The sequence below is a fragment of the Salmo trutta genome, chromosome 1 (genome assembly GCF_901001165.1).
Source record: "Salmo trutta chromosome 1, fSalTru1.1, whole genome shotgun sequence".
Lineage (NCBI taxonomy): Eukaryota > Metazoa > Chordata > Actinopteri > Salmoniformes > Salmonidae > Salmo > Salmo trutta.
The window spans coordinates 45,977,830-46,002,997 of record NC_042957.1 but is presented as its reverse complement, the minus strand read 5'-3'; the positions used below and the strand labels follow the sequence as shown (position 1 = coordinate 46,002,997).

At 42.1% G+C, this 25,168-nt stretch overlaps 2 protein-coding genes across 2 annotated transcripts; one reads left to right on the top strand and one right to left on the bottom strand.

Moving 5' to 3' along the window:
• Window positions 1-483: 483 nt before the first annotated feature.
• On the top strand, window positions 484-11,269 carry LOC115197197 (NEDD8-conjugating enzyme Ubc12). The gene is made up of 6 exons (XM_029758506.1): window positions 484-803; window positions 2,528-2,622; window positions 2,926-2,964; window positions 8,443-8,546; window positions 8,671-8,734; window positions 10,282-11,269. The coding sequence occupies exons 1-6, from the start codon at window positions 689-691 to the stop codon at window positions 10,420-10,422; spliced, it is 558 nt and encodes a 185-aa protein (XP_029614366.1). The 5' UTR covers window positions 484-688; the 3' UTR covers window positions 10,423-11,269.
• A 2,002-nt stretch (window positions 11,270-13,271) lies between these two features.
• LOC115193882 (E3 ubiquitin-protein ligase TRIM39-like) lies at window positions 13,272-24,367 on the bottom strand (the record flags this gene model as incomplete). Its single annotated transcript, XM_029753043.1, has 7 exons — window positions 13,272-13,664; window positions 13,779-13,956; window positions 14,202-14,228; window positions 19,965-20,056; window positions 21,497-21,657; window positions 22,070-22,171; window positions 23,807-24,367. Coding segments are annotated over 7 exons (1,494 nt in total), but the record flags the coding sequence as incomplete, so codon positions are not given.
• Window positions 24,368-25,168: the final 801 nt, after the last annotated feature.

Here is a 25,168-nt window from a genome sequence, read left to right as displayed (position 1 = left end):
GGAAAAATGAATGGTGGAAAAGTTATTATGACTCATACTATGGTACTCTATACTGAGCTAGTAATAATTAAATGTGGGATTTATTAAAATAATTTTCCAAGCATTTTGTTCTTGCCTGAGAGACAAAATACTGTCTGGTGTGGTGCTGCAAATACATATGTGCATTATTATTTTGTGTAAGCTATGTATTTTGTGTAAGCTATGTACAACACTGATTTAACATTGTACATCTGAATCAAATAGTTTCTGTTTTGCTTTGTCCTTGTATACTTCAGGGTGCTGTTCAGCAACCAGAAAATATGACCATGTGCATGAACATGTGCAGTCTCTAACCCTCCAATATGAGTGTAAGTTAAATAAAGCTTATGAATATGAATAGCCCAACTAGGCAATATCCTATGATTTCATATCAACAAAAACAAACTGGTCCAGTTTGTGTACCTCCACTGTTCTTTCTGAACTCCCCCCTTCCTTCACTCGCTACCTTGGCATCGTAACGTTACTGTCTCACGCAGCAGTGCTACTGAGCTAGGCTATCAGCTTGTCTTCCGATATTGTAGCTGAGACGCACCGGCTCCAACAATATTACGGTGCTGTACTGAGTCATAACTCTCACCATAAATTTAAGACAAAGAGCTGTTTCTAATTGAAGGACCTGAAATATAGATCTTCAATAAACTAATTGAAGATGATTAAGCTCTTTTCTCTGAAGCAGCAGAAGAAAGACGAGGAATCTGCTGGAGGAAACAGAACAGGAGCCGGGGGTAAAAAAGCAAGCGCGGCCCAGCTTCGAATACAGAAAGGTAGGCTAACTGGCTTCTTTAAAATCAGATGGTTTATTTTTAAACCATGGAGATGTTTCTTTAATTAACGTGTCTGTCCACATGGTTAATAAAGAAAGACAGAACTAAAACGAGGGTGTTTTGCCATAGGAGGCTGAGCTAGCTAGTTGGCTAACTAGTTAGCTAGCCATCTGGCTAACGTCAGCTAGCTATTATGAAAACAAAACTCAAACGTCGCAGCCAGAAGATGGTGAAGCCAGGGAGTCAACTCATATTTACAGCACTTCTTGTTAGTTAGCACCCTTATTAGTTAGTTAATTTGCCCTGCTAGTTAAGTGACTTAGATAGCTAGCTAACTTACTGTATAACGTTATTTGTTCAGTAGTTAGCCAAGTTATCAATGTTTCAATTTAGATGTGCCACTAAGCAGTTTGTGCAAAAGAGAAAACACAAGCTACCAGTAGCTATGCCCATTAAACAGATGAAGTTAGTTAGCTTGCTACTTCTGTCTGATGCTAACTAGCTCAAAAACGTGGATGTAGTTTTTCATTATTCAACAAAGTATCACAAATGTGTATCCACTGTTGTGGATATCACTATTGATGTTATTGAGTAACGTAAAAGTAACCGTTGATTTTCATTAGTCAGCAACTTATACATTGCTAGTTAGCTGTACTGCCTTGAAGTAGCTATCACTAGCCAGGATGTTTGCCACGCTTACATAGGTTACAGACATAGTTTCTGGCCAGTGTGCTGGATTTCACTGTTTGTCACAAAGTAACTGTGTACAACATGTAGATAGGCTATTTAATGTTATCAATACATGTGAGACATTTTAAACATGTCATACTTTTCATGACAGAACACGTGACAAGACTGACAGGGAGTTGAATGGCAAGAAATATGAATATTCTTTTAGAATCTCAGCCATATAAAGTAGTTACAGAATTGTTAAGCCAGGTCTTTAGCTAATAACATTGATTCAAAAGTGTATGTGACATTTCCAGCTATCCAAAATGAGGAAATGCTGTGAAAAGACATATGCACCATGTTTTGAAAAGCCCCCCACAACCATGTAAACAAATGTTTTCCCAGATACTTGGATAATGAAATTCAAACCACCCCTGTGATGAGTGTGGTGGTTTTGTTCCAATGGCTCAGTTATTTGGTTCATGAACCTTGTAACACCACGGACCCCATATAAGATATCCAGTTGGCTTTTGACTCAAGCCATGATTTTGAAAGACTAAGCTAATCTCCATTTCATAGTGGACCAACGGAACCTATATGCCTAAAGAATGTTGTTTAGCTTTTAGGCTAGAGGACCACAACATAGTCACAAATTGGTTTTCCTCCATTTGAAGTGAACTGACTCTGTTCGCATATTAAACTTGTAGAAAAAGATCAGAGTTGTTATTCAAAGCAGAATATAGGAAATACTGCGGGGCAACCATTACAGTTTGAAAGACCTCAGAGTGAGAGGGAAAATACCACCACAGGTGTGGGATCACCCCAGCACTTCAGAAGGAATCATTGGACTGTGTTCATTGGACTGCGCTGCTTAGGTGCCTTCTTCAATACCATTTACACGCCACTTTTTGTCCGTTAAAACAACAACAAGAAAAAAGCGGATAACAAGACTTTAGTTTTCATATTTCTGCCAGGCAGGTTTCATGCATGCAACTGAAGGGAAATCGATGCAAACGACTGCTGTTCATTGAGACATATACATTTTCCCCTCGCAGACATCAATGAGCTGAACCTCCCAAAGACGTGCGAGATCGTCTTCCCTGACCAAGATGATCTGCTCAACTTCAAACTCATCATCTCACCAGACGAGGTCTTCACTCTTTCCTGAAACAATCTGTAGCTACTTGTCAGAGAGAATCCTCCATATGTCATATGTGTTTATTAAACATTTAACTATTGTACTCAAACTTGTACAGTTGCAACTAATGAATGGGTTCTAATGCTAATGTGGTGGCTTATCAACTAATATCCAAAGATAAATACTTTGTACACAATGTATTATTTAGCACTGTACATTGACATCATGTTATGCCAACCCAGCAAACAGGCTATGAACAGCATTCATAGAAATCCTTATGTAAACACATTCTCAGGTTATTTTCTCTCTTTTTAGGGCTTTTACAAAGGGGGAAAGTTTGTCTTCAGCTTTAAGGTAAGGGGGCTTAATGTGGGTGGACAGATATCGGGATGACATGAGTCACTACACCCTTGCTTTACTGTCACACACAACTGTTGTTAATGGCATTACACCTGCTTGATAGCTATTGTTTTGTGATGTTTTTAGGGTCACAATTTGGTATCCAACGTTTTTGTCAGTTTTGAATGGTTAAAGGCCCAGTGCAGTCAGAAACGTGATTTCCTTGTGTTTTATATATAAACTCAACAAAAAAAGAAACATTCCTTTTTGTCTTTCAAAGAAAATTCATAAAAATCCAAATAACTTCACAGATCTTCATTGTAAAGGGTTTTAACACTGTTTCCCATGCTTGTTCAATGAACCATGATCAATTAATGAACATGCACCTGTGGAACGGTCGTTAAGACCCTAACAGTTTAGACGGTAGGCAATTAAGGTCACAGTTATGAAAACTTAGGACATCAAAGAGGCTTTTCTACTGACTGAAAACACCAAAAGAAAGATGCCCAGGGTCCCTGCTCATCTGTGTGAACGTGCCTTAGGCATGCTGCAAGGAGGCATGAGGACTGCAGATGTGGCTAGGGCAATAAATTGCAATGTCCGTACTGTGAGACGCCTAAGACGGCGCTACAGGGAGCCAGGACGCACAGCTGATCGTCCTCGCAGTGACAGACCACATGTAACAACACCTGCACAGGATCGATACAGCTGAACATCACACCTGCGGGACAGGTACAGGATGGCAACAACAAATACCTGAATTACAACAGGAACGCACAATCCCTCCATCAGTGCTCAGACTGTCCGCAATAGACTGGACTGAGGGCTTGTAGGCCTGTTGTAAGGCAGGTCCTCTCCAGACATCACCGGCACAAACCCACCGTCGCTGGACCAGACAGGACTGGCAAAAAGTGCTCTTCACTGACGAGTCGCGATTCTGTCTCACCAGGGATGATGGTCGGATTTGCGTTTATCGTCGAAGGAATGAGCGTTACACAGAGGCCTGTACTCTGGAGCGGGATCGAGTTGGAGGGTCCGTCATGGTCTGGGGCGGTGTGTCACAACATCATCGGACTGAGCTTGTTGTCATTGCAGGCAATCTCAATGCTTTGCATTGCAGGGAAGACATCCTCCTCCCTCATGTGGTACACTTCTTGCAGGCTCATCCTGACATGATCCTCCAGCATGACAAATCCACCAGCCATACTGCTCGTTCTGTGCGGGATTTCCTGCAAGACAGGAATGTCAGTGTTTTGCCATGGCCAGCAAAGAGCCCGGATCTCAATCCCATTGAGCACGTCTGGGCCCTGTTGGAATGGAGGGTGAGGGCTAGGGCCATTCCCCCCAGAAATGTCCGGGAACTTGCAGGTGCCTTGGTGGAAGAGTGGGGTAACATCTCAGCAAGAACTGGCAAATCTGGTGCAGTCCATGAGGAGGCGATGCACTGCAGTACTTAATGCAGCTGGTGGCCAGACCAGATACTGACTATTACTTTTGATTTTGAACCCCCTTTGTTCAGGGACACGTTATTCCATTTCTGTTAGTCACATGTCTGTGGAACTTGTTTGATTTATGTGTACGTTTTTGAATCTTGTTATTTTCATACAAATATTTACACATGTTAAGTTTGCTGAAAATAAACACAGTTGACAGTGGGAGGACGTTTCTTTTTTTGCTGAGTTTATACTCGGTGACCAGGTTTTATTATGTACACCCATCTACTACTAGGTCGTACCCCCATTTGCCTGCAGAACAGCCTGAATTCTTTGTGGTATAGATTCTACAAGGTGTGCGTTCAAACGTTGCTCAGTTGGTATCAAGGGACCTAATGTGTGCCAGGAAAACAGTTCCCACACCATTGCACCACCACCACCAGCCTGTACCATTGACACCAGGCAGGATGAGGCCTTGGACTCATGCAGCTTACCCCAAATCCTGCCATCAGTATGACACAACAGGAACCTGGATTTGTCGGACCAGGTGATGTTTTTCCACTCCTCAATTGTCCAGTGGTGATCACGTGCCCACTGGAGGCGCTTCTTGTTTTTTTGTAGCTGATAGGAGTGGAACCCGGTGTGGTCGTCTGCTGCAGTAGCCCATCCGTGACAAGGTCTGACGAGTTGTGAGTTCCGAGAAGACGTTCTGCACACCACTGTTGTACTGCGCCGTTGGTGGCCCGCCTGTTAGTTTGCACGATTCTTGCCATTCTCCTTTGACCTCCCTTCAACGAGCACTTTTCACCCACATGGCTGCCGCTGACTGGATGTTTTTTGTTTGTCTGCACCATTCTCGGTAAACCCTAGACACTATCGTGCGTGAAAGGCCAGCCATTTCTGAGATACTGGAACCGGCGCTCCTAGCACTTACAATCATACCACGCTCAGTCGATTAGGTCACTCTTAGCCCATTCTAACGCTCAATCAAACAGTAACAGAATGCCCCGATGCCTGTCTGCCTGCTTTATATAGCAGGCCACGTGACTCACTGTCTGTAGGAGCAAACCATTTTCATGAACGGGGTGGTGTGCCTAATAAATAGGCAACACTATGGTGATGGAATAATACTGTGAAAGCTATAATGCCCTTTTTTAATTTAAGAGCTGATTTGAAAAGACAGCCTGTTTTAGTGGGACAGAGTTTTGGCCTGCCTGGTGATATCACTAGGTGGACATTGGTTAATAGACTATTGAGAAAGGGATTTCCAAACCTTAATTCCAATAACAGCTAGTTTTTCATTTTCCCCTCTCCAATCAGAAGAGTCCTAGAAAAATTCTTGCTTGAGAAACTGTTCTTTGCTAGGTAAGCTGTTTTGGCTTCTTGTTTACCATTTTAATTGAAAACTATCTCAGTAAGGTACTTATTTGTTACCCAGAAATTATTTTATATTGATGTAAAAATTGGCTGCACTGGACCTTTAACAAAAGTTGTGCTGCTGCATGTTTTTAGAATAAAGCTGTTCTCTTTTTGGTTTTTCTGATTCTAAATGCCTTAAAGAGATTCTCCAGTACTTGTGTATACTTTTTAGCCAGTAGTTCTGAAAAGTAGAGCTCACAAGAAAAAGTGACCTCAGAAAATTGTGTACTAAATCAAATACGCTGTTACAAAATATTAAGAGCACCTTTCTAATATTGAGTTGCACCTACCCCCCTCAATTTGTCGGAGCATGGACTCTACAAGGTGTCGAATGCGTTTCACAAGGATGCTGGCCCATGTTTACTCCAATGCTTCCCACAATTGTGTGAAGTTGGCTGGATGTTCTTTGGGTGGTGGACCATTCTTGATACACACAGGAAACTGTTGAGCGTGAAAAACCCAGCAGTGTTGCAGTTCTTGGCACAAACCGGTGCACCTGGCACCCCGTTTAGAAAACTATTCACATCCCTTGACTTTTTCCACATTTAGTTATGTTACAGAATTTAAAATGGATTACAGTGAGATTTTATTTGTCACTGGCCTACACACAATACCCCGTAATGTCAAAATGGAATTATGTTTTTTGAAATGATTTCAGCTTTTCATTTTAATGAATTTGCAATGGCTAGAGTCAAGTATTCAACCCCTTTCTTATGGCAAGCAAGTTCAGGTGTAAAAAATGTGCTTAACAAGCCACAAGTTGTATGGACTGACAGTGTGCAATAATAGTGTTTTTTAATATGCTTTTTGAATGACTACCTCATCTCTGTACCCCACACATACAATTATCTGTAAGGTCACTCAGTCGAGCAGTGCATTTCAAACACAGATTCAACCTCAAAGACCAGGGAAGTTTTCCAGTGCCTCACAAAAAAGTGCACCTATTGGTAAATGGGTTAAAAAAATATTTGCAGACATTGAATATCCCTTTGAGCATGGTGAAGTTATTTATTACCACTTCGGACGGTGTTTCAATACGACTTACAGTCATTACACAGATACAGCCGTCCATGCTAACTCAGTTGCCGGAGAGGAAGGAAGCCACTCAGGGATTTCACGATGAGGCCAATGGTGACTTTAAAACAGTTGCTGAGTTTAAAAGCTGTGATAGAAAATTGTGCATGGATCAACAATATTGTAGTTACTCCACAATACTAACGTAATTGACAGTGTAAAGAAGGAAGTCCGTACATAATAACAAACATGCATCCTGTTTGCAACAAGGCACTAAAGTAATACTTATAAAAAAAAATGTGGCATAGCCATTAACTTTTTGTCCGGAATACGAAGTGTTATGTTTGGGGCCAATTCAATACAAGACATTACTGAGTACCACTCTAAAATATTCTCAAGCATAGTGGTGGCTGCATCATGTTTTGGGTATGCTTGTAATCATTAAGGACTAAGGAGTTTTTCAGGATAAAAAATAAAGGAATGGAGCTAAGCACAGGCAAAATCCTAGAGGAAAGTCTGGTTCAGTCTTCTTTCCACCAGACACTGGGAGATGAATTCACCTTACAGCAGGACAATAACCTAAAACACAAGTCCAAATCTACACTGGAGTTGCTTTACCATGAAGACTGTGAATGTTCCTGAGTGGCCGAATTACAGTTTTGACTTAATCTGCTTGAACATCTATGACAAGACTTGAAAATGGTTGTCTAGCAATGACCAATTTTGACAGCGCTTTAAGAATTTAGTAAAGAATAATGGATAAATATTATGCAAATCAGGTGTGCAAAGCTCTTAGACACAGCTGTAATCACTTCCAGGTGATTCTAACATGTACTGACTCAGGGGTGTGAATACTTATGCAATTTTTTTTTTTTTTTTACCCTTCTGAATTCCGGCTGTAACACAAAATGTGCAGTAAGTTGGGTATAAATACTTTCTGAAGGCAACTGTAAGTCTTTTGTCTTGCCCATTCAACCTCCAATGGCACACATACACAATCCATGTCTCAATTGTATCTAGGCTTAAAAAACATTATTTTCCCTGTCTCCTCTCCTTCATCTACACTGATAGAAGTGGATTTAACAAGTGACATAAATAAGGGATCATAGCTTTTACCTGGATTCACCTGGTCCGTCTAAGCCACGGAAAGAGCAGGTGTCCATAGTGTTTTGTACACTCAGGGTAAATGAAGATATTTGCACCACGTCATTGCTCTCTCTCTGGCTCGGCTGTGTGTGTGTGTCTTGCTAGCTCTCACTTAAATGGCGAGGGCTGAAGTTCATTGGCTTGATCTCAAATTGCTAGGGGCTGGCTCACGTGGGGGAAAATGATAGAATACGGCTTCCAGAAAAACAGTCACTTTCAAATTAGGGATTTCGTGGCTAATTGAGGTAAGACAGTAATTCAGATCATAGATTATGCATGTATGAACTACACATTGACACATTCAGGCCAAAGCGGGAGGTTTAAAAAATACTTAGTAGTCGCCAAAGTTCCCGACCATGTCTTTAACAATCTTGATGGTAAGCATGTTGTTAATAACACGGTTGTAAGTCGAAAGAAAGTGAATGGATATAAGGTCAGAGATTATCCTCCTTTGACTTCTTGTGACTGCTCTGTTTTCCAGGTAGGACAGGGCTACCCTCATGACCCCCCGAAGGTCAAGTGTGAGACAATGGTGTACCACCCAAACATTGACCTGGAGGGCAATGTCTGCCTAAATATCTTGAGGTACACCACCTGCACTGTGGTCACTTTGTTTTCGTTGTCTCATTTGATAATTCAGAATGACTACAGAATTCCAAATTTTGACTATTATACTGAGCAGTGTCTTTTAACATTGTTTCTCTTACAGAGAGGACTGGAAGCCTGTGTTGACCGTAAACTCCATCATATATGGACTACAGTATCTATTTCTAGTGAGTACAGGGATATTCTATTTCCAATTTTGCCTAGCCAAGTTTGATTACTCTTCCTTGTTCACCATGCTTAGAATCAGGAATGTAGCAGGATGTACAGTGTATAGAGACCCCTTGATTTTTTCCACATTATGTCACAGCCTTATTCTAAAATGTATTAAATAGTTTTTTCCTCATCAATCTACACACAATACCCCTTAATGACAAAGCGAAAACAGGTTTTTAGACATTTTTGCAAATACAAATACCTTATTTACACAAGTATTCAGACCCTTTGGTATGAGACAAGACATTGAGTTCAGGTGCATCCTGTTTCCATTGATCATCCTTGATGTTTCTACAATTTGATTGATTGGACATGATTTGGAAAGGTGCACACACCTGTGCATGTCGGAGCAAAAACCAAGCCATGAGGTCGAAGGAATTGTCCGTAAAGCTCTGAGACAGGATTGTGTCAAGGCACAAACTGAGCAATCGGGGGAGAAGGACCTTGGTCAGAACCCAATGGTCACTCTGACAGAGCTCCAGAGTTCCTCTGTGGAGATGGGAGAACCTTCTCTGCAGCACTCCACCAATCAGGCCTTTATGGTAGAGTGCCCAGACTGAAGCCACTCAGTAAAAGGCACATGAAAGCCCGCTTGGAGTTTTCCAAAAGGCACCTAAAGGACTCTCCGACCATGACAAACAAGATTGAACTCTTTGGCCTGAATGTCAAGCGTCACGTCTGGAGGAAACCTGGCACCATCCCTATGTTGAAGCATGGTGGTGGCAGCATCATGCTGTGGGGATGTTTTTTTGCAGCAATAGGGATTGGGAGACTAGTCAGGATCGAGGGAAAGATGAACGGAGTAAAGTACAGTGAGATCCTTGATGAAAATCTGCTCCAAAGCATTCAGAACCTGAGACTGGGGTGAAGGTTCACCTTCCAACAGGACAACAACGCTATGCACACAGCCAAGACAACTCAGGAGTGGCTTTGGGACAAGTCTATGCATATCCTTGAGTGGCCCAGCCAGAGCCCGGACTTGATCCAGATCGAACATCTCTGGAGAGACCTGAAAATAGCTGTGCAGCGACGTTCCCCCGTCTAACCTGACAGATCTTGAGAGGATCTGCAGAGGGGAATGGGAGAAACTCCCCAAATACATGTGTGCCAAGCTTGTAGGGTCATACCCAATTAGACTCAAGGCTGTAATCGCTGCCAAAGGTGTCAACAAAGTACAGAGTTAATGGTCAGAATACTTATGTAAATGTGATATTTCCGGGGGGTTTTTTTATATATAAATTAGATTTTTTTTCTCCAGAAACCTGTTTTTGCCTTGTCATTATGAGGTATTGTGTATAGATTGATGAAGGGGGGAAAAAACTATTTAACCATTTTCAAACAAGGCTGTAACGTAACAAAATGTGGATAAAGTCAAAGGGTCTGAATACTTTCCGAATGCACTGTATAAAGGCTATGACTCTCAGATTCTGAAAGATTAATCGACTGGTTGGAGCAGGTAGGAACACCTGGCAAATAACCACGCCCTTCTACTCCTCCTCAGGAGCCAAATCCAGAGGACCCCTTGAACAAAGAGGCGGCGGAGGTCCTGCAGACGAACCGACGGCTCTTTGAGCAGAATGTCCAGCGGTCGCTGCGGGGGGGCTATGTTGGCGCCACGTATTTTGAGCGGTGTCTCAAATAGCTCCTTGCCCGTGTCGCTTTTCTTCCCCCCCCCTCCCCCCAAGACGCATTACCGTTTACACACGCTGAGACACTGACTGATACACAAACTTGAGCGGTCGGGGAGGGAGGGGGTCGATGGAGCCGGGAGGGGAAAGTATTGGGGGGTGGGGTTCACTCGGGGAAGGGAGGGGGTCCGAAGGTAAAGATGACAGGTTTGGATGGTCAGTGAATGTCGCTCAGAGAATCGGTATATTGCCACTACGCTGATGCCCACAGTTGTTATTTTGCGGAGATAGACATGCCAACTGATCCTCCCACTCGCGGACAAGGACAAAAACACAACCGAGATACGCACTTAGACACCTCCCTTTTACTAAAGGATCGCGTTGTGTTTTGAACACTATGCGAGGCCTCTCGATTACGAGAGCTCTGAACCTGACGGATCGCACCCATGCTTGGTGGCGAAACTTATCATATATATATATATACACACACACACACGCCTCAACAACATGCCTACTGACACGCAAGGCATATGCTATCACATGCGCACACGTGTTTCAGACAGGTACCCATACCAACCCAGATGCATAACGCAGGCCATAGACACACTGGCAGAGGACTGACTTGACAGGACTGACCCAGACATAGATTGACAGGATCAGTAATGCAGGCAGGGCTGTTGTGGGATTGGGAGATCTTTTTAGTTTTGTTATGGTTTTCTGGGTGGGGTGGGCGTTAGATTTCATTGGGAGGGGGGGTGGAGGCTTACAATGTTACAATTCTATTGTGTATATTGAAATCCCAGCTGTTCACAATGACTGCAATATGAATTATGTTAAATAAAATATGAACTTGAATGATAATTATTGTAACATCTATACAAACTACAACTTATGTCAATGGGGCTTTATTGAATTGAAGGTTTATTTTATAACTGAACTGTACCCTGAGTTATACAGCCAATGTAATATTTAATTGTACTTTATGAATTCATCAAGATGCATTCAGTTTGGCTGTGTTCAGAAATGTTGAGGCCATAATGGGTCATTCCCATAAAACAGTGATACAGTTCACTCACAGGCCCATTTAACCAGTCAAGGCTCTGTTTATGGTTTGGTAATTTAATCATCTCAGGCTGCCAGTGGTGATTTAAGCTTATTGAAATTAATTAACCCTTTCAAATGAACTATGCGTACTCACTTTAGTTGCTAGGATCCAACTGACAGGATCCTTTGAAAAATCTGAGATCAGCTGAACAAAGATGCATTGTTCATTGCCATGGACCGAGACAATGTAATGCTGGTTTATATAACGCTTGCCATTATAATTGAGCCATGGTGATATGTATATATACACGGCGGCAGTGTAGGCTAGTGGTTAGAGCGTTGGACTAGTAACTGAAAGGTTGCAAGTTCAAATCCCCGAGCTGACAAGATACAAATCTGTTGTTCTGCCCCTGAACAAGGCAGTTAACCCATTGTTCCTAGGCTGTCATTGAAAGTAAGAATTTGTTCTTAACTGGCTTGCCTAGTTAAATAAATGTTTAAAAAAAATACTTGCTCTTTTCGCATTTGTCAATGTTGGGAGTTTGGTGCATGATACAACTCATGAAATGCTGGGTTTGAGTTTGCGCCTGTACATAATGGCTGTCCAAGAGCAGGGATGAGGAAAAGGCTGTTCTTGTACTCCAGTACCCTCTTGTGGCTGGAATCAACAGCACCTTTTGCAGCTGTAGTGATGTTTTTTATTTGACTAGGCAAGTCAGTTAAGAACAAATTCTTATTTACAATGACGGGCCAATTGTGCAACGCCCTCTGGGACTCACAATCACAGCCGGATGTGATTCATCCTGGATACGAACCAGGGACTGTGAGACCTCTGCAATAATGGGAAGGTTCCAATGACCAAGTGTAAAACATGAGGCATTTATATCAATAACTGAGGCAACCCCCCCCCTCACTACATTTTTATTGTTAAAAATATACATATTGGGACTGAATGACAGACAATAACAAGCAATATTGCCACTTAATAAATAAGCAACCCACTGTCAAGGGCTGGAAATAGCCACACAAGATATTGGCATCTTTCACAGCCTTCTACTTGAATTGTGTAAGGATTGGTATTCATCAAATGTCGATGATCATCATCTACCATTATTCTCTGACAATGGTAACACATGTATGCATTACACAATGCTGCAAACAGGACAAAATTCAACTCCAGATATAGAACAAAAGTAGTTTGTGCAGCATTTCCCCTACCACCACACAGCTGTAGCACATGATCAAAGCTTGATTAGTTGATGTGAATCAGCTGTGTAGTGGATACTAAGAAAAAACTAAACTTGCACCCCTGAGGTTGTGTGAAACAACCTTGAACAATGCAAGATATCCTCAACAGGACCTATCCCCCCAATATAAATAAGAACTTTAGACTAAACCATTTTGACACAAATATTAGAAAATTGTGACGAAGTGTACCATTGTGATTTCATGACTTACTGATTCCTGACCATGAAGTAATTCCAAGATTCCACACGTGTTTTTCCCCATCACCTCCCTTTCAGTGCATTGTGAACTAGTGTGTGTGCAATGGGTACAGGACATAATACCAACAGTTGAATTTGAGGATGCAGGCAAAATGAAGAGAAGACTTCTCTTCGTCCCCTCCCTCCATCAGTCTCACATACCTTCTTACAGTCTCACACTTTCACTCCCACTATTAAATTGCATCACTGTCATCTTCAACCACATTCACCTTAAAATATTTAATACATCACCTAATCAAACTTCCTCACTATGACTCATCCAAGCTGACCACACTTTAATCAAGCAAATTCACCCTGAAACACTTTTACTTTCATAATCTCTCACACACACACCTCACCCTATCCTCTCACTCAGGCACACTGTGATCTTGAGAGCCAGGGGCACCTCCCTGTCCCCAGTGCCCAGCAGAGGAAACATCCTCTCAGAGAACTCAGCCACGCTGAAACGGTACACCTCCAAGTCAGTCTTGATGTTGTAGAAGGTCACCTGACCCTCCTCACAGTCCAGGAAGACGCCCACTCTGCAGAGGCACACCGATGCCTTAACCTTGGTGAGGGCCAGGGTGGTGAGGGCGTGCAGGTGGGTGCCCCCCCACCACGGGGCGTAGTAACCGCTATTAGGGCTCATGTCAAACAGCCCTTTCCTCTGGGCTGACTCCTGCACCACACCAATCTTCCAGTCTTTATTCTCACCCACGTTCACCTGAGATGAAAAGACAGAAAGAAACAAAGAAAGTGATACTGACAAAAGTTTCGGTGGGGCATGCAAGGGTGAATCCTAAGTGATTTACTCTGCTAGATTGCATGTCCTACACTTTTCTAACAAATGCTTAAATAGATTAGAGGTGAAGCCCTCTTTGGCCAGCACGCAAGACCAGACATCGAAGCGTTGCGCACTGTTCCTGTAGAACTGCAACTTTTCTCCTCTCTTCACCTGCTTCCAATCATCAGAGACGATGAGGAAGGGGTATGCCGTCACCGGGTTTAGCGTCACATCCTCTGTGAATGAGAAGGAACACAAAAAGGTCAAGGCTCTGGTGTGAATGCCACAGTCGAATAAATTTAGGAATCATGGCCAAAAAGACAGTGATGACAGTAAGATGGCATCTTGTGTAAAACAGACAATTATTTGGAGAGTTTTATTGTAAAACAGTCCATCACTACATCTAGTAGTACAGTAAGAGCATTGGTAGAGATAATTCTGAAAATCATCGTATCCTGGTCTTAAGATCAGAACAACTCACCTAAATAAGACTGGACCTTCTTCAGCCCTGTACAACAAAAAAAAGTTATTTGATGAGTCTCTTTTCCAATACATATAAACTACCATTGGTTTGATAAGTTAAACAATGCAGCTTTTTATCAATATGAAATCATTTCTGGCTAACAATTAAGTACCTTACTGTTGCAGTGTTCCATTAAAATTGACAAAATTGCTTTTTAGTAAAAAACTTGTTCAGGGAAGGATTTCGCTAGGACTGTCTGGGAGTGGTCTGAGTGGGGAGGGGAAAACTTAAAACTAGCTGTTATTGGCAGAGAAGTTTACTCTTTTTTTTTATTGGTTTATTAATCCAATTTACCACCTCGGGATGTCACCAGGCAAGGCAAAACGCCCATCCATGCAAACAGGTTGATTAGTGTAGATTAATTTCAACCAGTAAATATCAGGAATTAACACTAGCTAGGTTTCCATCCAATTAGCACCATATTTTCCATGCAAATATTCTAGAATCTGCATAATGAAAATATGCATTTCCCACCAGTGGTGTGTTTCCACCAAACTGACTTGTGGATACAAATCAGTGCGTGATGACAGTGCACACAATTTACTTTCACTTAAATTCTCAGGTACCGAACAAATCTAAAAGTTCAAAGTGTTTCCATCCCATTTTCAACTCTACCGATAGTGGTCAAAAACTGCTGCGTTAAATAGCAAATGTGCCTAATCTGGTCTTGGCACGTGCGCTCTAGCCAACAGCTTGCAGATACTGTGCGGGTAGGCAACGCTACATGATTATTATGCATATTGGTCAGAGGGTAGTCAAGCATCGATCATCATGTCACCAGAATAAGACCCTCAATATTTATTGGAAAGGAGCATCACGATCACTGTGCACTTTCACCACCCTGTGAAGTTCATAATTTATCTGTAGCGTAATAAATTGCATGGTTTATCTGAGTCATAGCAAGAGGACCACCCACACACACAATATCGTCACGTGACTCGAAATTAACTTGAATGATGGTTATTATACCAATATTTCTGCATAAAAAGGCGTTTCCGACACCATTTCTTGCCTAATTAATTTTACTGACAAAAATAACCAACCATGTCTAACGAACAAATTCTGTTAGCGTTGTACAAATTGTACCGAAACTTCCTGTTTCCATCACAGCTTTCGTGATTTTTGTTCCTTCATACTGTAGGACTTTACTTGCATAAAACTATGGATTTAAACGTGGCTAGTGATCAACATTTTTTACAGTGTTCGTATGCATCAGCTGTTGTACATTGATAAAAAGACTGCACTGGGCCTTTAACTATTAGTGAACCATTGTGAAGGTGGGGGGGTTCTATTAAATGTGTGTGTTTAAGAAGAGCATACATTGTCGAACTATGAAGTGAAAAGACAATGAGGCCTACATCAAATTACTTATTTTAAAACCACCGCAAAAGGGGCATCGTGAATTAGCATTCTAAATTTAAAAAAATAATAATTACAAATATTTGAAGTAAGTTGAACTCATATGTTTGTAAGCTATTTTCTTTAAGAGAAACGTTACTTTTGTCCAACATTTCCTTTGAGCTAAAACATCTCATTACCCAATAGTTAATTCACATGGGTTCGAGACCATAATCAAAAAGAGAATCTTTGGCGTGAAGAGCTCCAAGAGTGCAGACAGACATACCTGATTTTATCTTTTTTTAGACCTGAGGGGAGAAGAAACAAGACATGTTGTTTAAAATGGAAGTGTGTGCGAGTACAGAATAAAAATAATTAAAGTTAAAAATGGCTGCATTGGACTCTCAATATCAAATCATTTCTGGGTAACAATTAAGGACCTTACCATGTTTTCAATTAAAATGGTCAAAAAATAAACTAAAACAGCTTCTTAGCAAAATTATATTTCTCAAGCAAGAATTTTGCTAGGACTGTTTGAGAGTGGTCCGAGAGAGGGGCCTAATTGGAGGAGCTTAATGGTAGAGATGTGTAAATTTAAAACTAGCCATTTCAGGTGGGCTTTTCAAACAGCTCTTCCAAAGTGCTTTATCATAGATTTTTCAACAAAGTGTCTATTCCAACCTCAGTGTGGAATCAGTGCCTTCGTAAAGTTCAGACCCCTTGACTTTGTCCACATTTTGTTATGTTACAGCCTTATCTAAAATGGATTAAATAAAATACTCAATCTACACAATGCCCCATAATGACAAAGTGAACAGGTTTTAGAAATATTTGCAAATGTATAAAACATTTATAATACCTTATTTAAAATTAGTATTCAGACCCATTGCTATGAGACTTCGGAATTGAGCTCAGGTGCTTCCTGTTTCCATTGATCATCCTTGAGATGTTTCTACAACTTGGAGTCCACCTGTGGTAAAGTCAAATGATTGAACATGATTTGGAAAGGCACACCTGTCTATATAAGGTCCCAGAGTTAACAGTGCGTGTCAGAGCAAAAACCAAGCCATGAGGTCGAAGGAATTGTCTGTAGAGCTCCGAGAAAGGATTGTGTCGAGGCACAGATCTGGGGGAGGGTACCAAAAAATGTCTGCAGCATTGAAGGTCCCTTAAGAACAGTGGCCCCCAATTTTAAATGGTTCTTAACTTCTTCCACCACACTACAGCGCAAACTGGCTCTAACCAGAATAGAAAGAGTGGGATTAAAACAATTTAATCAATTTTAGAATAAGTCTGTAATGTAACAAGGTGTGGAAAAAGTCAAGGGGTCTGAATACTTTCCAAATGCACTGTATGTATGTACAGTACCAGTCAAAAAGTTGACACTCCTACAAGGGAGTCTTTATTTTTACTATTTCTACATTGTAGAATAATAGTGAAGACAACTGAAATAACACATATGGAATCATGCAGTAACAACAAAAAGTTTAACACAATCTAAATATTTTTTATATGAGATTCTTCAAAGTAGTCACCCTTTGCCTTCAAATTGTATTTGTCACATTTCACCTTACAGTGAATTGCTTACAAGCCCTTAACCAACAATGCAGGTAAGAAAAATACCTACAAATATATAAAAGTAACAAATATTTAAAGAGCAGCAGTAAAATAACAATAGCGAGGCTGTATACAGCGGGTACCGGTCAACGTCAATGTGCGGGGGCACCGGTTAGTCAAGGTAATATGTACATGTAGAGTTAAGTGAGGGGGGGAGGGGGGGCAATGCAAATAGTCTGGGTAGCCATTTGATTAGATGTTGAAGAGTCTTAAGGATTGGGGGTAGAAACTATCTTGGACTTGGCGCTCCAGTATCGCTTGCCGCAGTAGCAGAGAGAACAGTCTATGACTAGGGTGGCTGGAGTCATTGACAATATTTAGGGCCTTCCTGACACCACCTGGTATAGAGGTCCTGGATGACAGGAAGCTTGGCCTCGATGTACTGGGCCATACGCACTACCCTCTGTAGTGCCTTGCGGTCGGAGGCCGAGCAGTTGCCATAACAGGCAGTTATGCAACCTGTCACGATGCTCTCAATGGTGCAGCTGTAGAACATTGAGGATCTGAGGACCCATACCAAATCTTTTCAGTCTCCTGAGGGTGAATAGGTTTTGTCGTGCCCTCTTCACGACTGTCGGTGTGCTTGGACCATGTTAGTTTGTTGGTGATGTGGACGCTAAGGAACTTGAAGCTCTCAACCTGCTCCACTACAGCCCCGTTGAGGAGAATGGGGGCGAGCTCGGCCCTCCTTTTTTTGTAGTCCACGATCATCTCCTTTGTCTTGATCACGGTGAGGGAGAAGTTGTTGTCCTGGCCGCTAGGTGCGCCACCTCTGGATTAGAGTTTCTGTTCGCTTATGGCCGTATACAGCTCATTGAGTGCAGTTTTAGAGCCAGCGTCGGTCTGTGGGGGTATGTAGACAGCTACGAAAAATACCGATTAGGTAGTTAGTGGTCTACAGCTTGAGAGTTTATCATGAGATACTCTACCTCAGGAGAGCAAAACCTCGAGACTTCCTCAGATATCATGCACCAGATGTTTACAAATATACATAGACCGCCACCCCTTGTCTTACCAGAGGCTCTTATATCCTGCCGATACAGTATAACCTGCCAGCTGTATGTTATTCATGTCGTCGTTCAGCCACAACTCGTGAAACATAAGATATTACAGTTAATGTCCCTTTGGTAGGATATACGTGCTTGTAGTTCGTCCACTTTATTATCCAGCGATTGTACGTTAGCCAATAGTAAAGGCAGATTAGCCACTCATTCGCGGATCCTCACAAGGCACCCCGATCTCCTTCCGCGAAACCGTCGTCTCTTTCTCCTGTGAATGAGTGCATGTTCGGGTTTCTGGAGTAAATCCCTCTCAACCAACTCATTAAAGAAAAATTATTTGTCCAGTTCAAGGTGAGTAATCGCTGTTCTGATGTCTAGAACCTCTTCTCGGTCATAAGAGAGGGTAGAAGCAACAATGTGTACAAAATAAGTTGCAAACAATGTGATTTTTTTTTAATTTTTTTTTTTTTAATAGCACGGTTAGTTAAGACCCCATAAAACAGCAGCCATCTTCACAATTGATGACCGCTTTGCACACTCTTGGCATTCTCTCAACCAGCTTCATGAGGAATGTTTTTCCAACAGTCTTGAAGGCGTTCCCACAAATGCTGAGCACTTGTTGGCTGCTTTTCCCTTCACTCTGCGGGCTGACTCATCCCAAACCATCTCAATTTGGTTGAGGTTGGGTGATTGTGGAGGCCATGTCACCTGATGCAGCACTCCATCACTCTCCTTCTTGGTCAAATAGCCCTTACACAGCCTAGAGATGTGTTTTGGGTCATTGTCCTGTTGAAAAACAAATGATAGCCCCACTAAGCCCAAACCAGATGAGATGGCGTACTGCTGCAGAATGCTTTGGTAGCCATGCTGGTTAAGTGTGCCTTGAATTCTAAATAAATCAGACAGAGCCACCATCACACCTCCTCCATGCTTCACGTTGGAACCACACATGCGGTGATCATCCATTCACCTACTCTGCGTCTCACAAAGACGCGGGGGTTGGAACCAAAAATCTCAATTTGGACTCAGAGCAAAGGACAGATTTCCACAGGTCTAATGTCCATTGCTCGTGTTTCTTGGCCCAAGCAAGTCTTCTTATTTGTGTCCTTTAGTAGTGGTTTCTTTGCAGAAATTTGACCATGAAGGCCTGATTCACTCTCCTCTGAACAGTTGGTGTTGAGATGTGTCTGTTACTTGAACTCTGTGAAGCATTTATTTGGGCTGCAATTTCTGAGGCTGGTAACTCTAATGAACTTATCCTCTGCAGCAGAGGTAACTCTTGGTCTTCCTTTCCTGTGGCGGTCCTCCTGATAGCCAGTTTCATAGTTCTTGCTGGTTTTTCATACTGCACTTGAAAAAACTTTCAAAGTTCTTGAAATTTTCTGGATTGACTGACCGTCTTAAAGTAATGGACTGTTGTTTCTCTTTGCTTATTTGAGCTGTTCTTGCCATAATAGGGACTTGGTCTTTTACCAAATAGGGCCATCTTCTGTATACCGCCCCTTCCTTGTCACAACATAACTGATTGGCTCAAACACATTAAGGAAAGAAATTCCACAAATTAACTTAAGGTACACCTGTTAATTGACATGCATTCCAGGTGAATACCTCATGAAGCTGATTGAGAGAATTCCAAGAGTGTGCAAAGCTGTTATTCTACAATCTAGAAAGTAGTAAAAATAAAAACCCTTGAATGAGTAGGTTTGTCCAAACATTTGACTGGTCCTGTGTGTGTGTATATATGACGCAATTTAAATTGACCCACCTCGTAGAGACCACTGACTCTTAGTGGTCCATAGTGTCTGTACACTGGTCATACTGTCGCTCTCCCGTAGCTTAGTAACTAACACACGCATACTGTGTTATATTAAAAGACAAATAGGTCAGTCCACAACATACAGTGCATTATACTTTATCAGGCCAGGTGTGATAGGTTGTGTTTCCTTTCTTTTCTTATGTGTTCATGTTCCTTCTGGTATTTTTACAACCCCCTTTTGTCAATGACTCATTCTTCACCAGACCGATGTTGCAACACAGTAATGGATGACAGAAGGAATGAGTTCTATTGGCATGAGGTATGAGTTGTGTTCGGTTGCTTCCATCGAATCTGGTATCAGAACAGAATTTAACACTAGGCTACTGAATATATTTTCAGCTGTTTACTAATAGAATTTAGTCAAGCATAATAAATGGTAAATGCAATGTTCGTATATACGGGTTCACTGTAACACCTCGCAGGGCAAAACAGAGAACTAACTGTTTAAGCACAAAATTCTTCTTTAATACTCTGACAAAGATAGTTCCCGCTCAGAGCGGGCCTGTCAGAGTAGAGGCTGAGTGTGGTTTAGACTTACTCAGCCTATCGTAGGCGCACAGGCTGGTCCCAGCCTTCTGGCGCATCACATGTTGCCAGGCGTTGGATCTTATCTTCTTAGTGTATACTCAAGAGTCAGCAACCACTCAGTTGCCTGTTATTCACTCATACAGTTGTTTCTCCACTCTCTGTTCCTCACATGCTCCCCTTGTGATTGATTTCACAACCTCCTATCACTAAGTCAGCTGCCTACACCTTGTTACACAATGTTCTCTTTGTCTACCCATTTTGCTGTCCTGTTTAAGTTCTGATGTACTATAAACCATAATTATAGTTGCACATTCAATATCTGCAGAAGCATAAAACCGAAAAATAACCCCACAGTTGGAATGGTATTTTGACTGCTTACAGACTAGGCTGACTTTCAGAGTGACTCAGCAGAACACCTGTCTCAATATTTATCATCAACTCAGTCATTTATGAGAAACTTCACCCGAAAACCACAGTTGGGGAACAACTTATGACTTTACAAAAGAAAAATGTTGTAGATGATCATAAGGAGGAAAAAAACAAAAAGAAATTACCATTATGAATATTTGGTAACTGATGTTCATTTGAAAAGGATAATATATAATGATGACTATGGAGATTAGGAGATTGTTTTAAACAATGAAAGTGATGATGAGTGCACTTCCCCTATGTGGATTTTAGCCACACTCTTCTTCAATTCCCCCAGAACCACCTTCACCTCCCCCAGAGAGAAATGCAGCAACACCTCTGCCTCAGCATCCAACTCCTGGGTGTCAGAGTCTGCCTGTAGGGGGGGGGGGGGGGGGGGGGGGTTAGGTCCCATTGCCCTCAAAGTGTGAACCCCACCCAATTGTTACAACAGACACCCACAAATGATAAAAGGTGCCTCAGCTAAAACACATTCCCGCCATACCTGGAGGAAGCAAATGTGGTCTTCAAAGGTGGTCACCTACAGCTGGCTAAGCTCCACTTCCAAACGTGTCACTAGCCCCTTCCCCCTTGTTTCCACAGACGCCTGCTTCTCTTCCATCCCGCCCACTAGCTGTTCACGGATCCTGTCCACCGAGCGACTCAGCTCCCCCAGCAACTGCTCCACCTCACCCTGTGCATAGTTCTAGAAAAACCTCTAGGATTAAGTTGCTCCTTGACACTGATTTAAGGTCAGTTTCTTTCTCTCCAGTTGTGGACATTGTGATCACAGGTCAAAGAAAAAACATTCTGCCAACTGAAAAATGTGTGATTCATCAAACCTAAAATGTGTTTGTTTTTTTACATTTTAATTGAGTATTTTCTGTAATGTATCATGACAGGGGTATGTCAAACATCCTTTCGGTTGACTAAACAGACTGTCTTGACCTGCTAATAGCCACTGCAGTGGGAGTAATGGTTGTTGGTACGTTCTCCTAACACTAGAGGGAGTGGTAGCGTGATCTGATGAATATGAAGCCCGACATGTTGAGGGGTCTAGTGAAGGGGTCAAATAGATCTAACACAATGTTGATACAACGTTGGGGCCTGTGAATTACCTGCCTACCCTGACGGTCTCCAGTCGGCTCGAGGTCATTCAGACGGAGGCGCTTATCCTCAATCCTGTTCAGAATCTCCTGTTCAGTCTTCCCAATGAGTTTCTGTGTGACAGACAAAGGACAGTAAAGAGATTGAGGATGAGAGACAAAGAGACCAATTATGTGAATGCAGTCTCATTGAGAGTAGATTTGGCATCATGCCTGTTCACTACTTGTCCTAACTAGACAATTCTGCTGGCCTGCTGCTGCTTTAACAGGCTCTTAGGGAACACTTTAGTGAAATGTGCTTTGTGAAGTGCAAAAAAATATACATTTTTAGATGCAAATAGAAAGATTGCAATTGAAATACACACACACGATAACATAATGAAGTACATTCAACAACAAACAAAATCATACATGTTATTCATTTGCCTTGAGCCAAACCCATCATCCACAAGATTAGACTTAAATCATGTAAAATTGCTCATGTTTTTGGTCAGATGCCTGACCCTTTGAGGACTCTGGTGCCCAAAAGCTCATTTTAGCACCATTGAGGACTTTGACCACAGTATGAGTCATAATACCTGTGTGTCTGCCTATAGGTTAAGGAAGGATCACATCATTTTGGGCTCCTGAGTGGCGCAGCGATAGAAGGCACTGCATCTCAGTGCTAGAGGCTTCATTACAGACACCCTTGTTCGAATCCAGAATGTATCACAACCTGCCGTGATTGGCAGTCCCCATAGAGCGGCGCACGATTTGGCCAGCGTCGTCTGGGTTTGGCCATCATTGTAAGTAAGAGTTTGTTCTTAACTGACTTGCCAAGTTAAATAAAGGTTAAATACAATTCTAATATTCCATCTGTGTCATCAAGAGGAATCAGCCAATGATTGCTACTCATGAGCAAACATTACATAACTGCAGGTGGCAGTAAATCAAACCTTGGCTTTATACAACACATTCCAGGTCACACCCGTCGTTTGTCAATTCAGAAATAGTAGAGAACTGAGTACTTCAAAATAGAGATGGTCTCAATGGAGCTGCCCATTTTCTCAGATACGTTTATGCGATGAGTTGTTCCTTTGTTTTATGCTCAGTGCGAAATGAGGATCATATGTTATTTAATGACTATTAAAATACAGTGCAACCGGGAGCTGTCAAATTGTGATACAGTCATTGAATGGAAATGGGTTGCTGAATTTGTAATGTTCCACAGTTCCCAATCACTTTTTAACCCTCTTGGTTCAGGAATTTACAGTTATCTGAAAGCGAACCAGATAAATACCCAGCCACTGTTTCTATGCAAGTTGTTTACATTAGAAATGTGGATGCAGCTTAGACAAGAACATAATCAACTCCCATCTCAGACAATCTTTAGAGTAAAATCTGCATTGAAAAAGGGATTTTAGTGGCTTGTTTACAAAAGGTGTTATCTATGTCATCTGCATTGCAAGAAGCTGAGAGTCCCCTATGACTTACAAACTAGTGGCCAATACTCAGTCTTTCAAAGGTTCAATCAAAATGCAAGTTGTAATATAAAACAGTCATCTAAATAAAACACCAACCACAGAACTAGAATGAAATTATACTTCTATAAGGAACATGTCCAACCCCCCCAAAAACACACCACACCCTTAAGTAGCCTTCAGACTGTAGCCTTGGCACAAAAAGCATCTTTGAGCTGCGTGGGCCACTGAAGTTCTGAATGGGTGTGTAATCCAAGAGCCTGATGTGAAAGCTGCTTTGCCTTCTCACCTGTTTGCTGACTCTCTCTGTCTGCACGGACACGGTGCGGTGTGTGCGGTGCTCCTCCAGCACACAGATACAGATCTGGTCCGTGCGGCAGTACACCTCCAGAAGCCAGTGGTGCAGTGGGCAGGTGCGGCCGCGAAGCGCTTCCCGGGGCTCCAGGAGGTGGTGGTTGACGTAGAAGGGCGTGTTCAGGCGAGGCTGCACATGGGCTTCGCGGTAGGATGCCGTGCAGGTCAAACACGAGCTGATCGCCACTTGTTTTTTCCCTGTGCACACGTCACATTTGATCATCTCCTCCAGAAAGGGGTTGCTGTTGGCCATGGCTCCCGGCGTCTTCATGTCCAACATATGCGGCTTTCCTGTGCCGTAGCGAGCTTCTTTGAATTTCTCAGCGATATGGGCGAAGACTCGGTTGATGTTGATCTGAGGCCGCTCGGGGAACTGATGCTTGCAGAGCGGACAGGTGCAGCTGGAGGCAAAGTAGCCTCCGATGCAACCCTTTGAAAAATCACAACTGGATAGTTTTAGAATGGGCCAAGGCCTATTGTCCCTTATAAGGCAAACAAATGGTCACAAAATACAAGTGCTGATAAACAACTTAGTACAAAATGTGTCTATTACAGTAAGGGTTGCATCACAAATAGTAAATCCTGTTTTTAATCAAGCATTTTGATTAAGCATTCTATAACATACCTAAACTTGACCCTGTCTAGGTGAATATTTTTGCACTCACTGAACACACCTTAACCGATCCCAGAGAAGCATTTTTAACCTGATTTCAGACTTGTTGTAGATTAGAGACAAGAGGTGTGTCTGACAGTGGACAAAATATCACTGATATGCACAGGTGCATTGTGGGCCACCTCCACTGGGATTGGCCTAACACCTGTTTACAATTAGTGCTGATTCACGCCAAGGGTTTATCACAATAGTCTAAAGTGACTACCTCGCCTCTCTTCCTCTCTTTCATCTGCGCTGATCCAAGGAATGACCCTCATCAATCCAGGTCTTCCAGATCAGTGCAGCTGCAGAAAAGGAGATATTGAAAGGAAGCCACTTTAGACTATTGAGATTAACCCAGAGGCACATTTGCGTTAAAGAAAGAATTTGGGAATCTTGTAATACTTGTTACCTATGATCAGACTAATGTTACTCCTTATAGTCCAAGGACCTTCCTTACATGCTCTGTTTAAAAGCAAATTGTCTCTGGAAGCCAAAACAGGCAAATACTCAATTTAAACGTCAATTGATTCTCATTTGCGGTACGTTTCTAGAAACATAAATCCCTCTACTTTCATATCACATCAAAATAATTTCACAAATGCAAAATAAACACTGTTTTTACACAGTTGCAGCAGACAGTAT

Coding starts and splice junctions, on each gene's coding strand:
- LOC115197197 (XM_029758506.1), top strand. CDS start 689: ATGATTAAGCTCTTTTCTCTGAAGCAGCAGAAGAAAGACGAGGAATCT. Junction 2,965..8,442: donor AGTTTGTCTTCAGCTTTAAG/GTAAGGGGGCTT, acceptor TCTGTTTTCCAG/GTAGGACAGGGCTACCCTCA. Junction 8,735..10,281: donor GACTACAGTATCTATTTCTA/GTGAGTACAGGG, acceptor ACTCCTCCTCAG/GAGCCAAATCCAGAGGACCC.